At 45.9% G+C, this 18,189-nt stretch overlaps 1 protein-coding gene across 2 annotated transcripts in view; it reads left to right on the forward strand.

Annotated features, from left to right (window-relative positions):
* The first annotated feature begins 1,412 nt into the window (after window positions 1–1,412).
* TEF (TEF transcription factor, PAR bZIP family member) overlaps window positions 1,413–18,189 on the forward strand; it is a 114,932-nt gene continuing 98,155 nt past the window's right edge. Inside the window, exon 1 of one of the 2 annotated variants that reach the window (XM_063940738.1) lies at window positions 1,413–1,547. In XM_063940738.1, the coding sequence (XP_063796808.1) occupies window positions 1,457–1,547 (91 nt within the window). In that variant the 5' untranslated portion in view covers window positions 1,413–1,456. The remainder of the gene's footprint in view (window positions 1,548–18,189) is intronic. The other variant, XM_063940737.1, reaches the window with a different exon arrangement.

The raw sequence follows: 18,189 nt of genomic DNA on the forward strand, positions 1-18,189 counted from the left end.
CTCGGAATGAGGGCCCTTAGCTTATCAAAATTGCGAACGAAAGATTAGCAGAATTGCGAATAGACACTTCTTAGCAGTTTCTGAGTAGCTCCACACTTACTCGGCATCTGCGATCAGTTCAGTCAGTTTCGTTCCTGGTTTGACGTCACAAACACACCCAGCGTTCGCCCAGACACTCCTTGGATCCGTGCATGTCTATCCAAACACGGTAAAAAAAAGCAGGTCTGGTTTTTTTTAGCACTTTTTCACGATTTGTATTTCAGCACGGCAGTGTTTGGCTATTGTCGGCAGTGTTTGTGATTTGCACTTTTTAGTAAATGACCGATTTCTACCAAATTGCAGGCGTATTTGACCGATGGTGTATTGATTCGTAATTTTTTACTAGGACTTCCAAAATAATACGAATGCCCTCATCACTGCCGTGATTTGAGTTTAGTAAATTCCCGAGATGACACTTTGAAGAAAAAACATCATCTCGGTCAAAATCGGGACCTTAGTAAATATACCCCTGTGTGTGTCTGACAATACTGCAGGAGTGGAGACACAGGCGTGCGCTGGAGCCGGCACCAAACAGCTGTCTAATCACTGACAGCCTGCCGGGAGAACTCAGCCAGACCATCTCACTGACAATTTTGGCAGAGCTCGCGATTTGCCAGAAATGCCCTTTATACAGCCTTGTCAGCGGGCCCCCTGGAACCCACAGGACCCTAAAAATCCGCTTTGGTTGTCTTGTGGTAACTCCGCTACTGGCACCTAGCCTTGTGTATCAGTGACTATTTCCCAATAGATTGTATGTTTGGGAGCAGAGCCTTTCTACCTTTATGTCTATCTGTTATTACCCAGTTTGTTCTTATACTGTTGATTCCAATTGTAAAGTGCAACAGAATATGCTGCACTATATAAGAAACTATTATTAAATAAATAAAAAATAATAATAAATTAATTAATTAATAGGCAAAGGTTCACTTTACTAAGATCCTTATACGCTGGTAGGCTTTGGTCAGACTTTCCACCTTTTTAAACATCATACATTTACACGAGTATAAAGACAGTGATCAAAGCTCTATTACTTTCATACTATAATCTTTCTGTGTTTGTGTACTTTTCTTGGTGTGTAAAACATGAATCTCTATAATGCTAGTGTCCTTTCCCATATACACTTGATGTACATGCAGCATGAGAGTTATCTGTGTTTATATGCACTGTCCCTTTTCGCACACTCCCTTCTACAAACAAAACTTCCTCTCTCCGATTAGGTAACTGATCCCTTTATCTTTCCCTCTATTGGCTTAAATCTCTGTGCCTGGCACACACACACACACTCACGCACACACCCATACATAGCTATTGGAGATTCAATGAGTGTAATAGTCCAAGGCTCTACTCCCTTCTACTGTTGTTCTTATCTAGTGCAATCCCAAGCAACTACCAGAGTGCATGATTGCTATCAGCAGCAATGTCCAAAATTGACACTGTCAGGGGATTTCTAGATATTCCCGAAATGCTCAAATCTCTCCTGGAATACCAGCTTCCACAGCAAGACATAGGTAAGTGCCTCTTCAATTTTAAATGGACAAGTTACTTGTATGCTTGTGTTTTTTTCTTTTATACCAGCTTTCTATACTTTAGTTATGTAAGTGATAATACTACATTTTCAAAATCGAATGCAATTGAAAAGGATTTGCTTATATATAATGGAACATGGAAGGTCTGATTTTTTTTAAACCACTAGTAGTGAGCGGCATGCCATGTAGAAGTAAAACACTTGCCTGCAAAGCTCACAATCTAACTCTTGTCAACTCATTCTTTTTGTTATTGTTTTAAAATAAACATTTTGCCTAGGAAGATTTTTTTTGCTAAATGACTGCGTTTGGTTGGTTGGAATGTAAAATGTAATGTTAAAACTTGTAAAGCAGGTAAGCACTGTAAAAAATAAGTATGAACCTGAAATCCCTAGATCTTCCCCATTGCAAAGAACCTTTAGTTTTGTTTTTACAGACACTATGTAAATCGATCAGAGCAAAGTCCTTTTGTTGATTCCGCATATTTATGTACACACCACACCCCAGGGTATTCTACATGTTAGCGCACCTTGCAACTACATGCACAAAGTATTTATTGCTCCCACAGCAACTGCTATACCTTCCCTGCGTGCTATTTATTTAGATGATGGTCAAGGTGCAATAAATTATGTATTCTGAAGTTTTTATCTTTTTACACAGCAGTTGTATATATGAATCTTACATTCCAAGACAGTAGAGCAATTTAAACATGATTGGGAAAGCCATAAGCAGGGGTGCATTTATAGCCCTTTCACATCGCCAATACCGGATCCCACCCGGGAAATGGAAACGTGTTCTTCCCAGGTGGGATCCGGCATTGGACCCTAACAGCAGGCATATTGCCGGGTCGGGTTGCCATAGTGGCAAGGGGCGGAACTGGCAGCGGGGGTGGGGCGGATGCGGCGCTGGGAGATGAGCTCATCTCCGCACCACCTCTGTTTATGTAGTAAACGGGTCCTGGGTCAAACCTATTCACACTGCCACTGACCCGGTATTTAACCCGGGAATAACCCTTCTTATTACCCAGGTTGAATTACTGGGTCAGGCGACCCGGGAATTCTCCATGGGCCCTTTCACATCGCACAGTGACCTGTGTCGACCCGGCAATAAGGCTGGGGCTCATGTGCAGTGGCACCTAGGCTTGTTGGAGGGACCCAGCAGGAGGGCCTGGTCCGCATACCCCTTCCACCGCCCCCTTCTTATCTGTCAGTCAGCTGTAGCCTCTCTCCCCAGACCAGCACATGCTGCTGTATGCTGGGCTGTGGAGGGTCCAGGGTTGCTGCCGCCACTGAGTGCAGCGGCCTCCTCTGCTTGCCGGGGGAGTTAGGGATTGCACTGATTGTGCCCCCCTGGATCAGCCCCTTCGAAAATAAATACTATTTTTCATGGGTTGTTATAAAAGGGGCGTGATCACACAATCATGATTAAGCCACGCCCCCAACTTTACCAGGGCCTGGGCAATCTGTCTACAGCCCTGCTTGTGGGCTGTCTCCGTCTGGGTCCCCTCCTGTGTAGCAGGCAGCTCAGTAGACTCTGAGCACTAGGGTCACAAGCAGTGGTGCAAGTAGAAAAAATGTCTTACGGGTACTGTGTGCGCGCGTCTTCGGCGCGCACGCAAAAATGGGTGTGGCCAAATGCCACATGGGGCGTGGCCAATGAAAATGGGGGCGTGATACACATATGGGGGGAGGGGCAGATACACGTATGACCCCAATAGTGCCAGATACACATTGCCCCACAGTGCCAGATATACATTGCCCCACAGTGCCAGATACACATTGCCTCACTGTGCCAGATACACAAATGCCCCCAGAGTGCCAGATACACAAATGTCCCCAGAGTGCCAGATACACATTGCCTCACTGTGCCAGATACACAAATGTCCCCAGAGTGCCAGATACACATTGCCTCACTGTGCCAGATACACATTGCCTCACAGTGCCAGATACACAAATGTCCCCAGAGTGCCAGATACACAAATGTCCCCAGAGTGCCAGATACACATTGCCTCACTGTGCCAGATACACAAATGCCCCCAGAGTGCCAGATACACAAATGTCCCCAGAGTGCCAGATACACATTGCCTCACAGTGCCAGATACACATTGCCCCACAGTGCCAGATACACAAATGCCCCCAGAGTGCCAGATATACATTGCCTCACTGTGCCAGATACACAAATGCCCCCAGAGTGCCAGAAGCACAAATGTCCCCAGAGTGCCAGATACACATTGCCTCACAGTGCCAGATACACATTGCCCCAGAGTGCCAGATACACAAATGCCCCCAGAGTGCCAGATATACATTGCCTCACAGTGTCAGATACACATTGCCCCACAGTGCCAGATACACAAATGCCCCCACTGTGTCAAATATACATTGCCCCCCAGTGCCAGATACAGAAATGCCCCCACAGTGCCAGATATGCCCCCAGTGCCAGATACACAAGTATGCCCCCAGTGCCAGATATGCCCACAGTGCCAGATATGCCCCCAGTGCCAGATACAGAAATGCCCCCAGTGCCAGATACACAAGTATGCCCCCATTGCCAGATATGCCCTCAGTGTCAGAAATGCCCCAGTGCCAGATACACATGTCTCCGCAGTGCCAGATATGGCCACAGTGCCAGATACACATGTCCCCCCAGTGCCAGATATGCCCCCAGTGCCAGATACACATGTCCTTCCAGTGCCAGATATGCCCCCTGTGCCAGATATCCCCCAGTGCCAGGTACACAAGTCCCCCCCCAGTGCCAGATATCCCCCAGTGCCAGGTATACATGCCCCCCCAGTGCCAGATATGCTCCCAGTGCCAGGTACACAAGTCCCCCAGTGCCAGATATGCTCCCAGTGCCAGGTATACATGCCCCCCCAGTGCCAGATATGCTCCCAGTGCCAGGTATACATGCCCCCCCCCCAGTGCCAGATATCCCCCAGTGCCAGGTATAACATGCCCCCCCCCAGTGCCAGATATCCCCCAGTGTCAGGTATACATGCCCCCCCTCCCCTGCTCACCGCTGCCGCTGCCGTCGCCGTCCTGTCTGTGTGAGGGAAGGAGAGCGCAGCCTGCACCCTCTCCTTCCCCTCAGTCTCCGGCGGGTGTCTCAGTTTAATTCAGCGCCGATCCGTGAGCCAATCAGAGCTCGCGGGTGCGAGCTCTGATTGGCTCACGGATTGGCGCTGAATTAAACTGAGACACCCGCCGGAGACTGAGGGGAAGGAGAGGCGCAGGCTGCGCTCTCCTTCCCTCACATCAGCGGCGGTGCGGCGGGGAGCAGCAGAGGGAGGGAGGGAAGAGGAGCGGCGGCCCGTCGGTGTGGGTACGGCGTACCCACGGCTAAATTCTTACGGGTACACCGTACCCACCCGTACCCACACACTTGCACCACTGGTCACAAGGAGACCCTAGCGCTGTACCAGAGTCTAGTGCATGTGCGCAGGTCTCTGGGGAAATGGCGCGGTGGCCATTTACCCAGTGATTTTTCTACTGTTCAAGCGTGGAATGCCAGGAAAATGGCCACCAGGCCACTTTCCTGGTGGTTTGTACAGCACTTATGTCACCAATGTGTGACTCCAGAGGTAAGTATTCAAGAAATGGGTGTATGTAGGGTGTGAGGTGTGGACCCATCTGGACCTAGGGGCCCTTGCACCCAATATAGATACGCCACTGGGCATAAGGCTATCCTTACAAAGGATCAAATAGGGTTGAGGTTACCAATAGGTAAAAAAAAAAAGGCAGACTACATGGGCCAAGTGGTTCTCTGTTTCTATGTAAAATACCTGATAGGTCACAATCCTTGATCACCAGAATAGTAGGTAAGTCACTCTGCAAATTGGAGCACATGTAGCTATGCAAAAAAAGTGCTCTCAGCATCCCATTTATACTGTAATTACAGGAATGGTGTGCAACCTGTGTGCTGGGTAAAAGAATGAAGCCTGTAGCCAAACAGATATGTTGCAACTTTACATCTTTGCAATAGATAGGAGTCTCAAATAACTGCATTTTAGCCATGTGGATCTAAAGACCTATTCAGACAAACACTTTAGCTTCTCTGGGTGCTTGTCCCATGATTTGCTTAGCATGCACTTGGTGCCTGCTGTATTTACAGCCTTGTTTCTCCCATATCATTCCAACTGAAATTAAATCATACGTGCACAGCTAAATCGCTGCTCTGTGCACTCTACTGCTAAATATTTAACGTGGTCCTGATGCCTACAAACAATGGCTTTCTGGGATGATTTACTTTTCATGAGACTATCCAACTATGCCTTATGCTTCTAATAATAGTTTGAATAATTTGTGCATAATCTACTGATTGTAAAATCCAAACCTGTTTCAAATGATATAGATTTTCTGTTGTTTACTTGCCATTAGGGGTGTTTTACATATTTAGAGGAATATTTTCCATTATTTGGGAATTGGTCCCAAGAATTATAATTTCTTATCGCCGCATATCGTAGTAATTTCCTAAAAAAACACGTGGGGACAAGGGCCCTGATAAGAGGCCGCCAATGCCAATGCCAAAGTGATCGCTAACCCTTCGGATCCCTTATCTGAAAATCTTCGCAAAATGTAGCCCACAGGCTTCAGTGACTAAAGCCATCTAAAGGTAGCGTTAGTTATTGGGGGGCAAGATATGTTTCAGAGGCTCTGTACATTTCACAATTTAGCAGCACCCCTGGAGACCATGGGGGGCTGCTCTTGCAAATATAAACATGGGAAAAGCAGCACCCATTACACACAGGAGGGGATACTTAATATTTGCAGGAATCCCTTGAAAATTGAAGTTTTTTAGGGATTTCCCACACAATTACTTAAATATGCCCCTTAACATTAAATGCTTGGTCTAATGAAGCAATTCTTATGATTATTTCCCTTATTTATCAATGAGTGATAAACTTCACTGTGAGTGATAAATTGCACCATCCAATCCGCTCCTGTCATTTTTCAAACACAGCCTGTGACATGTTAGTTAGGAGCTGATCGGCTGGTGCAATTTATCCCTCACAATGAAATGTATCACTCATTGATAAAAAAAAAGGCATATATATGATAGAAGCAGGTGTGATGGTTAACCTAGGAGTGTAAAAAGCATATGAATCACAATTATCTGGATCCATTCAAATGAACAAATTTGTGTCTTAACTGCATTCATATCTCTGCAGAAATACAGATCCCTCCAGGACTAGAGGCGGACATACACTGTGCAATTATTGGTCCGATCAGCCGATTATCAGCTGATCCAGCTAATACCTGTACGACTGTGACCGGGCATCAATTATCTGTTTGTCGGGCATGAGAACTCTTCCAGCATACCTGACACATGCGATAATTGCTGCTGGGATCTGGCAGTGGATATACCATCAGACCAATTATCTGACAGTGCGTGTCAATGTCAAAGAATTGGTTTGTCTGTTTGTTTTATCTTGCAGTCTATGGCCACCATTACTCCATGAATTATATCACTACTAGGATCAACCTTCTTCTCCTATTATTATTCATCTGCTTATAAATGTCATAAAAATTGGCAATTATAAACAAGATAGTCTGGGGTGTACTGCCCAAGTTAAGCTGGGTACACACCTATACAATTGTTGGGATGGTTGATCACCCATTATCGGCTTATTGGTCCAACGGTAGTTTAGGTGTGTATACAGGAGCAATGCAGGAGTGTTAGCTGATACACAGCTTTAAGCACTCCTGCTACCATCGGATTGGGAGGTTGCATTTTATGTGCAGTTTAACATTTCCTGATCCCACAGAAAAACATATACACTGAGCTATTCCTACCTCAGTGTGTATGGGGGTCACAGGGGGTCACAGTGCTCCTGGGATCAGAGCTTTTAATCCGATCAGCCGAGTGATTGGCATAGTGTCTACCCAGCTTTAGACAGAATTGTTCTATGATCATTTTGGGAATGGCTAATTGAAATTGACTTTCTTGTGTAGATTATTTTACAACCTTATGAATATTAGGCCCAGATTTATCAAGCCTTGGAGAGTAATAAATAGCACGGTAATAAAGTACCAATCAGCTCCTAACTTCCATGTTACAGGCTGTGTTTGAAAAATGACAGTTAGGAACTGATTGTTTGGTAGTTTATCACCATGCTATTTATCACTCTCCAAGGCTTGATAAATCTGGGCCTAATAGTCTGATAATGGGTTCACTACGATATGCCGGCGGTCGGGCTCCCGGCGACCAGCATACCGGCGCCGGGAGCCCGTCAGTCGGCATACTGAAGATCACCCCTGATAATGCCTCAGTGATGTCACTGGCTTCTGATAGTTTGTATACTGGTTCAGATAACAAACTGGATGCCTCTGCTGTCTTTTGCTGGCAGGTCTACTTTAAATGGCAGAGTACTGAAGCAGTTGTATTGTTGAAGTTTTTTTTTATGTCATGCCACACAGTATTTATTATCTGATGTGTGAGGTGATATATTTTTAATACTTGTAATCACAAAGGAAGGTTGTTTTGGGATAGACGGATTCTTGCCAACATTTACACTATTTGTTCTAACCACATGGTGTAATTTTATAATCTTCTTATAATGAAATAACATTGTCATGTTGAAGCCAGTTCTTGAAAATTGTTGACATGCCCAATAAGTGGGTGTAAAGACATGCATATCTAGGTCATTGGCACGCCAAAACATTTATATCAGCTTGTGGCTGGTCCGTTTCCATGTCATTGACCTACTTTCAGGAAAACAGTCGTTTCTTCCAGGTATAAAATCACAAGGCTGCAAAGGTTGTGTAACAGCGTGTCGGAGCCTGGTTCCCGGTTCCCGGTCCCTTTCTTACTGGGTTCCATGCATAGACAGGATAAATATGAACACTAAAAATAAAGAAAAAAAAATGTGATTACAAATAGTACAAACCATTGCATAACAAGAGCAAGGTGTGTAAACACTGCTGCTGCATTCATAACATAGTTACCTACTTTTTAAGTCTCCTCTCTTAGAGAAGCCCAAAGAGAAGATGCAGCTTACAACTTCGGGGGCCAGGGCTGTGCTGTCACATCACTAGGCCCCGCCGACAACCTAGCACGAATCATGGGACCATGGGAGGGGCTGGGCTAAATGATGCGAATCTGCATAATCTAGCCTGCCACTCCAAAAAGTGCGATATTCCCTGTATAATATCATTATCCTGCTCGCTTCACTAGGAAGCAGATGGGATGCGGGAAATCTGGCAACTCTTCCATGGGTGTGGGGGACTACCCAAAAAATCGGGAGTGGGAGAGTAGGCAAGCATGAGTCATAAGACCCAAATCAGCCGGACCCAAAGGTTTGATGCAGTTGTTGGAAGTAGGGAGATGATGGTATAAGTGAGGGAAGAGAGGGACCTGCTCATGAGAGCTTACACTCTAATGGTTGATATGTGTGTACTATTTGTGTCATATACAAGTTATATAAGAGTAGACACCAGCTGAATCAGTATATGAAGTGAGTTACTGGTGAGAATTAACCAGGGTTTCAGGTTTATTGCAGTCTGAAGATGTGTAGATGTACTCACAGGTAGCAGCGATGAAACAGAACATAAGGAACTTCCTGGTCATCAGGGCTGGACTGTCCCACAGGGGTACAGGATGGAACCCCCTGTGGGCCCCACTGAATGAGGGCCCAGCCCCTCCTCTAGGGATCGGGTTCCAGACTGTGTACTTGAATTATACATTATACATATGCTACTTTATACTGCACAGGGCTATGGTGTATTCTCTACAGTGCATTGCATTGCTGCTAATCTTGTACATTAATATGCACTATCAGTATTTACTATATATAAAATAGTTACTAAAGCTTTTGTGGAGGCTGGCCACACCCCTATATATGGGCTCCTATCACCGCATTTCCCCCGGTGAGCCTTTCATGTCCCCGTCCGACACTGCCGGTCATGTAAATGCAGTGGTATATAGGATAAGACAGCCACGTAGTATTGCTCAACACACAATGGCGAGATGGTGCCATGCATGTGCAGAAGACATATTGGGGGCCATTCCGAGTTTTCGCTTGCTAGCAGATTTTAGCAGCATTGCACACGCTAGGCCGCTGCCCTCTGGGAGTGTATCTTAGCTTAGCAGAATTGCGAACGAAAGATTAGCAGAATTGCGAATATAAATTTCTTAGCAGTTTCTGAGTAGCTCGAGATTTACTCCTACACTGCGATCAGCTCAGCCCGTTTCGTTCCTGGTTTGACGTCACAAACACGCCCTGCGTTCGGTCAGCCACTCCCCCGTTTCTCCAGAAACTCCCGCGTTTTATCCTGGCACGCCTGCGTTTTTCCGCACACTCCCAGAAAACGGTCAGTTTCCGCCCAGAAACACCCACTTCCTGTCAATCACACTCCGATCACTTCAACAATGAAAATTGCTCGTTCGGACGTGAGTAAATCTACTAAGTTTTGTGCTAAAATACTTAGCGCATGCGCACTGCATACCATGCGCATGCGCATTTTTGCCTTAATCGCTCCGTTGCGAAAATCGGCAACGAGCGAACAACTCGGAATGACCCCCATTGACAACTGTCTTGGTAAAGAACGTGACGCCACAGTAAAGGACATTATGGAGATAGTGCAGGAATGCACTCCATTACCAACACTAATAACCCAGACACACTCAGGATTCACGACACATCATATGCAATAGGAAGCACTGCAGAAGCATCTAGGCAGTACCAGCGCTGCAAGTGGGCAGGTACTGGTGGGTCCCACTGCGTGTCAGTGTGAATGATCGTAGCTGTGCTAAATTTAGCACAGCTACGATCAACTCGGAATGACCCCCTAAGTCTTTTTGAATATGATGCCACAAGCTTGGCACACCTATCTTTGGGCAGTTTCGCCCATTCCTCTTTGCAGCACCTCTCAAGTTCCATCAGGTTGGATGGGAAGCATCGGTGCACAGCCATTTTCAGATCTCTCCAGAGATGTTCAATAGGATTCAAGTCTGGGCTCTGGCTAGGCCACTCAAGGACAGTCACAGAGTTGTCCTGAAGCCACTCCTTTGATATCTTGGCTGTGCGCTTAGGGTCATTGTCCTGCTGAAAGATGAATCGTCGCCCCAGTCTGAGGTCAAGAGCGCTCTGGAGCAGGTGTTCATCCAGGATGTCTCTGTACATTGCTGCATTCATCTTTCCCTCTAGCATGACTAGTCTACCAGTTCCTGACGCTGAAAAACATCCCCACAGCATGATGCTGTCACCACTATGCTTCAGTGCAGGGATGGTATTGGCCTGGTGATGAGCGGTACCTGGTTTCCTCCAAACATGACGCCTGGCATTCACACCAAAGAGTTCAATCTTTGTCTCATCAGACCAGAGAATTTTGTTTCTCATGGTCTGAGAGTCCTTCAGGTGCATTTTGGCAAACTCCAGGTTGGCTGCCATGTGCTTTTTACTAAGGAGTGGCTTCCGTCTGGCCACTCTACCATACAGGCCTGATTGGTGGATTGCTGCAGAGATGGTTGTCCTTCTGGAAGGTTCTCCTCTCTCCACAGAGGAATGCTGTAGCTCTGACAGAGGGACCATCGGGTTCTTGGTCACCTACTTGACTATAGGGCCTTCTCCCCGATCCCTCAGTTTAGACAGCCAGCCACCTCTAGGAAGAGTCCTGGTGGTTCCGAACTCTTCCATTTATGGATGATGGAGGCCACTGTGCTCATTGGGACCTTCAAAGCAGAAGATATTTTTCTGTACCCTTCTCCAAATCTGTGCCTCGAGACAATCCTGTCTTGGAGGTCTACAGACAATTCCTTTGACTTCATGCTTGGTTTGTGCTCAGACATGCAACTGAATTTACCACAGGTGGACTCCAAGCTGTAGGAACATCTCAAAGATGATCAGTGGAAACAGGATGCACCTGAGCTCAATTTTGAGCTTCATGGCAAAGGCTGTGAATGTACATGTAATTTCTTCGTTTTTTATTTTTAATAAATTTGCTAAAATCTAAAAAAAAAAAAAAAAAAAAAATTTTTTTCTTCAAGTTGTCATTATGGGGTATTGTGTGTAGAATTTTGAGGGAAAAAATGAATGTACTCCATTTTGGAATAATAATGTAACATAACAAAATGTTGAAAAAGTGAAGCGCTGTGAATTCTTTGCGGATGCATTGTAAGTATGATTTTTATTGTAATGTAATCTGTTTTATAATATAAATTGAGTATAACTGTTCATACAGTATGCTATACAATCAGCATTTTATTAAATTCTATTGCTGTGTATAATGTAGCATTCTAGTCCTGAGTTTTTTCAATTGATAGGGTTAAGCCACAAAACACTAAACTTTTATAGAACAATCATGGAGTAAAATCACATGTTCTGATAACACTTCTCATGGCCCTGCCCGGATTTATGCTTTTTCCTTTTTGCTTGGAATGTAGGCCATGCACAAAAGAGTATTTTATTTTTTGCAGTCATGGGACAATGCCTCAGATGGAGATAAATGTCTTCAATGAACTCAGTTTACACAAAGTGGAGAACAATTTATGCGTCCTGCTCTATAGTAACAATGTTGTCCCAAAATACAATCTGAAGCATTCTATTAATAGGCTTGTCACAAGATTGGTTTTATGTATTTGCGGATTATGAAAGCTGTGCTTCCCTTATTATTCAGCAGAGCAAAGAGACAACTGTCCCACAAATCCAATCCAGGATTAACAGGACAACTAACTAACTAACTAACTAACTAATCACCAATTAGTTCACCCAGTAGAAGGTAGAGTCTGTGTTGGATCAATGGTATGTGGGGTGCACAATCACTTATCCACAGCGTGTGGATAACCTAGTTGCTGCTATCTTCTAGGTTCTAGGTATATGCTCAAATATGTGGGGAGATGTAATGCCGTCCGAGATCGCCGGTGGTGCTGGATGCCCGCTAATCTTTCATTTTTTTTAAAGGGGCTATCACTTACAAGGCAAAACCAAGTGTAAGTGACTGCCCCTTTAAAAAAAAAAAAATCAGAGATCTGCTGGCATCCCACATCTCCGGCGATCTCAGACGGCATTACATCCCGCCCATTAGCTGGAAATAAGTAAAAAAAAAAGTGAAACCCTTGTATTTAAGAATTCCTTCCGCCTAGGTTAGTGCTTTAATTAAGGTACTACTCTCACTAGATAGAGCCATCAAAATAGTTTCATTTACCAACTTTAAAAGGAGACGGTGGGTGTATGTCAACAGTGGGACCAATGACAAGCCAGTATCTCTTGGTGGAGGTGTGATTAGTACTCCTCTCCTTTGCCCCTACCCTCCTTTTTTATCTGTCCCAAGCTGTAGCAGAAATTAAGGAGGCTGTGGAAAAAGTGTAGGTTCAGATTGGTCTGGCTAGGGGAAGGGACACCTAAATACCTAACTAAAATCTTGTACTATGTGGAACTGAAACCTAAAATAAGATAAATTCATAGGCGCTAGAACAGGGGAGGGGGGGGGGATAAGTGGGCAACATGCCACCCCCCAATATTTGTGAGGCGCCCGTCAAAGTACTGGGTAGTGGGGCGTAGTGCTGCCGCCACCTATAGTTAATCCGGGCAGTGTCAGGATGGAGAAAATACCCTTTCTTGCTGCTCTTCCTCCCCACAGCCCTTCTCCACCCACCTCAATGGCAGTACCCCCTGCACCCAGCTCCAGCCCCTACAGTGTGTGGCAAGTTACTGTGGACAGACCCCTCATCTACGACCCTCCCTGTGCCCTTCTCACCTCTGCACCCTCTGACTTCTCTCCATTTGCAATTGGGTTCAGCTGAAAATGTACCCTGTAAAGTCTCATTACCTTCCATGCACAGCCTCATCCAGGGTGTGAGCTATGAGTGGATCGTGTTTCTTCATCTGATACATAAAGTCACTCACATGTTGCAAGTTATGTTATTGGGACATATTTATTATACTCATTTTGTGGGAAATAACCTAAAAAATCAGGATACCCTTAAAATGTAAGTATCCCCTAAAAGTATTACAGGGGTTCTGCAGCAGATATCAAAGATACTGTATCTGCTTGCTTTTCCTATTTCCCACTGAAATAGCGATGGCGTTAGCCTTTGTAGTGTATGGGCTACATATCACACAATTTACTGTTAGAACGATTGTCCTGATCAGCCACTGGTGCATGCACTGTCTAATGATCACGCATGTGCAGTAGGCGATCCGGTTAGCATACCGGCATTCAGGATGTTGGCAGTTGGAATTCCGACGCTGGTCAAATCACCGGCGCTGGGATCCCGACATCGATCTTAATGCCGGCGCTGGAATCCCAACTGTCGGCATCCTGATAGTAAGTATTGTGGGGAGGATTAGGGTTAGACTGTGGGGGTGGAAGGGTGGGGTGGGCTTAGGTTTAGGCACAAGAGGGAGAGTTAGGGTTAGGCTGCGGAGAGGGAGGGTTAGAGTTAGGCACTAAGGTGGGAGGGTTAGGGTTAAGCTGCGGGTAGGGAGGGCTAAGGGGTGGAGAGGGGGAGGGTTAGAATATTTACCTAGCAGGTGCAGGGATTATGTGCATTTAGATACCACTGTCAGTCTTATTAACATTGGCATCCCAATCATCGAGATCCCAATACCATCCTTGCATGTCCGCAGCATAAAGTAAAGTGATCCCTGATGTGATCAGTTCAGTTTGTACATTGCCGGGATAGGCTCCTAATGTCGCCTGACCCTGGTTGTGATTTTTAATAGTTTTAATTTCTTATTGCCCAATTGACGGTGATAAGAAATTCTATTTATCCAGTCTAAACCTCAATAAACAGTAAATGAGGCCCTTAATGTAAAATGTTTCTTCTAATACACTATTATCTGCATTCTCCATAGCGCCCTCTATGCAGTTTTTTACATAAAATGTGCATGTATATAAACAGGGGGCCTAATTCAGACCTGATAGCTAGGCTGTGTTTTTCGCACAGCGGGCGATCAGGTCTGAACTGTGCATGCGTATGCACCGCAATACACAGGCGCGTCGGTCCACAGCGACGGGGATCGCCTGGCAGCGATGGGATGGTGCGAGAAAAGCGATCGCATGGGCGATCACAAGGTGACTGACAGGAAGAGGCCGTTTGTGGGTGGCAACTGACCGTTTTTATGGAGTGTCCAGAGAAACGCAGGAGGGACCAGGTGTTTGAAGGGAGGGTTTCTGACGTCGGCTCCGGCTCCGATCATCGCACTGGAAGAGTAAGTCCTGGGCTGTGCGGAGACTGCACAAACTTCTGCACATGCGATCGCACCCCTGCACATCGATTTCCCCCTCTCCCTGTAGGCGGCGACTACCTGATCGTAGGGATGCAAAAAACGCACCCTAGCGATCAGGTCTGAATTAGGCCCAGAGACAGACAGACAGACAGACAGACAGACAGATAGATAGAGGTGTAGCGGCATAGGCGGATCTACAATGGGTGCAAGGTGTGCGAGGCCATTGGGTCCAGGGGGGCTGACACACCGCACACCCTGCACGCATATAATTATACTTACCCATCCAGAGTCCCGCTGCTGCCGGCGTAGCAGACATAAATCTTTGGGAAATTAGCCACGGCTGGAGATTTGTGCATGTGCAATAGAGATGTCCACGGAAACGCACAGCAGCGATCAGACCTGAATTACCCCCTATATCAGCTGGCAAAGGGGGAGGTGTGCATCAGGATGTTCAGCTAATTAACAGAGGGGATTTTGCATTGAAGACAGATCACAGACAGTTGCAGACAAACTTTATTGGGGTGTGAAAAGTGTAGCCAGAGAGAGATGAGAGACTCAGATATACAAGCATGAGGATGGTGTTTTTTTTTACCATATTGCTCTAATACTCTCACAGGATAACTGGCACGGCATGAGGCATATGTAGATTAGGGTATTTGACTACAATGCATGCCATCTCTCATTGAAAATATCTGAGGCCTCAGGCTCATATATCTTTTGTACTGCATTGTGCCAATGATGAATGGTTCCGTAACTTGAATATACAAAAAACATGTGAAAATTACTGTTTTCGCATGAATAACTTACCCGTTCACCTTCATGAACCTACTGTAACTATGCTGAGAGAATAGAGAAGCAAATGATAACAAAATTGCTGTATTCCGATTGTCTATTTATGATATAATTGATCTATTGATTATCAGTGACTTGAATTGTAGGACAGGGTTATAGAAGTGTGCAATAAGCAGCTAAGGGGGGCATTCCAAGTTGATCGTTCGCTAGCTACTTTTTGCAGCCGTGCAAACGCATAGTCGCCGCTCACAGGGGAGTGTATTTTTGCTTTGCAAGTGTGCGAACACATGTGCAGCCGAGTGGGACGAAAAAGTTTTTAGCAGTTTCTGAGTAGCTCTGGACTTACTCAGCCGCTGCGATCACTACAGTCTTTTTGGTCCCGGAATTGACGTCAGACACCCGCCCTGCAAACACCTGGACACGCCTGCGTTTTTCCAAACACACCCAGAAAACGGTCAGTTGCCACCCACAAACGCCCTCTTCCTGTCAATCTCCTTGCGATCGGCTGTGCGAATGGATTCTTCATTAAATCTATCGGCCAACTACGATCCGCTTTGTACCCGTACGATGCACGTGTGCATTGCAGTGCATACGCATGCGCAGTAGTAACCTGATCGCTGCGAGCGATCAACTCAGAATGACCCCCTAAGTGATTAAGCCGGGTGTATGATGTTATGCAGGCGCCCGGGATCCCGGCGCCCAGCATAATGGCACCGGGATCCTGACCGTCGGCATGCCGGCAGCTGTGCGAGCGCAAAGGAGCCCCTTGCGGGCTCGCTGCGCTCGCCACGCTGCGGGTACGATAGCACGCTATGCGTGCCATGCTATTTATTCTCCCTCCAGGGGGGTCGTGGACCCCCAAGAGGGAGAATAGTTGTCGGTATACCGGGTGTCGGGGTTCCAGCGCCGGTATACTGAGCGCCAGGATCCCAACAGCCGGCATACTGAATACCACCCGATTAAGCCATGTAATCCTGATATTCAAGGAAAGGCAAGAAAAGAACACAAAGAACAGGCAAGTAAATTCATCACCCTCAGTTTTGCAGTCAGGATCCCAAAGGTTGGGATCATGACAGTCAAAATGCAGACGGATACACCAGGTGAGTATTAGGGTTAAGGTTAGTTTTAGGGTTAGGCACTTTGGGAGGGTTAGGATTGAGCTGCAGGACAGTTGGGAGTTATGCCACTCTGAGCATTCGCACGCAGTTGCATGGATCTGTGCAGTTGACAGTGGGCGCCTCAATATATTTCCAGGCAGTGGCAGCATTAGCATATTTGCGCACATTAGCTGCGTACGGGAACATAGTTGTGAATGCATTAGCCTATATCTCTGAGTCAGGCCTGTTCAAAAGCTGTATATTGACTTCCATCAATAAAGCCAGTTTCTAAAACGTTATCAGGAATCAGATCAATTCATTAACATAAAATGTAAATTAGACATTTAATGCAATCTACATATTTTATAACTTTTTCCTGGAGATGCTACTGTAACCGGTTCTTCTAGTTGGGAGAAGGGGTATTATCTAACAAAGTCAAATGTATTTTCTTCATGGAGGTTAACTTTGTGTTCACACAGCCACTTATATCTCTGTTTCCACATTGCTCTATTTTTTTGACGCAGGAAATAAAATTTGACGGGCACTAATAATTCATTGATGTCTGCTGTTTTTATTTACTTGTAGTGTGGATGTCTGGCACTGCAATGGGTTGCTATTAAATATGACTAAATTCAGTCACATAAAAGTTAATATCATCCAATCTTAATCTTTATATATCATTTAATCAAATTTGTTAGCAGTTGGGCAAAACCATGTGCACTGCGGGGGGGCTGATATAACATGTGCAGAGAGAGTTAAGTGCCCCATACACTAGAGCGATAATGCCCGATTTAATCTGATTTCGGGCATTCGGCCCGATATATCGGATGAAATCGGGCATTTTGGAGGTGTTTCCGATCCCATCCAATGCGCATTCCTGTGAGCATCGGATCGGATCCTCCAGATTGAATGTGCTACACATTCAATCTGGTCCGACCCTGCAGGTGTGGCTGGGATCGCCCAAGATACATTGTATGCAAAAGGACAGCATACGATGTATCGTGGGTGATCCTGCCCCCCGGGGGGCTGCCCGGGTGATCGCCTGCGACATGTCAGACGGACATGTCGCGGTAGTGTATGGGGCCCATTAGATTTGGGTGGGGTGTGTTCAAACTGAAATCTAAATTACAGTGTAAAAATAAAGCAGCCAGTATTTACCCTGCACAGAAACAAAATAACCCACCCAAATCTAACTCTCTCTGCACATGTTATATCTGCCCCCCCCCCCTGCAGTGCACATGGTTTTGCCCAACTGCTAACAAATTTGCTGCTGCGATCAACTCTGAATTACCCCCTAAATTGCAAGTTGTTTAACAGACATAGGCCCTCATTCCGAGTTGTTCGCTCGCTAGCTGCTTTTAGCAGCATTGCACACGCTAGGCCGCCGCCCTCTGGGAGTGTATCTTAGCTTAGCAGAATTGCGAACGAAAGATTAGCAGTTCTGCTATTAAATATTTCCCTGCAGTTTCTGAGTAGCTCCAGACCTACTCCTAGATTGCGATCACTGCAGACTGTTTGGTTCCTGGTTTGACGTCACAAACACGCCCTGCGTTCGGCCAGCCACTCCTGTGTT

The sequence above is a fragment of the Pseudophryne corroboree genome, chromosome 9, assembly GCF_028390025.1.
Source record: "Pseudophryne corroboree isolate aPseCor3 chromosome 9, aPseCor3.hap2, whole genome shotgun sequence".
Taxonomy (NCBI): Eukaryota; Metazoa; Chordata; class Amphibia; order Anura; family Myobatrachidae; genus Pseudophryne; species Pseudophryne corroboree.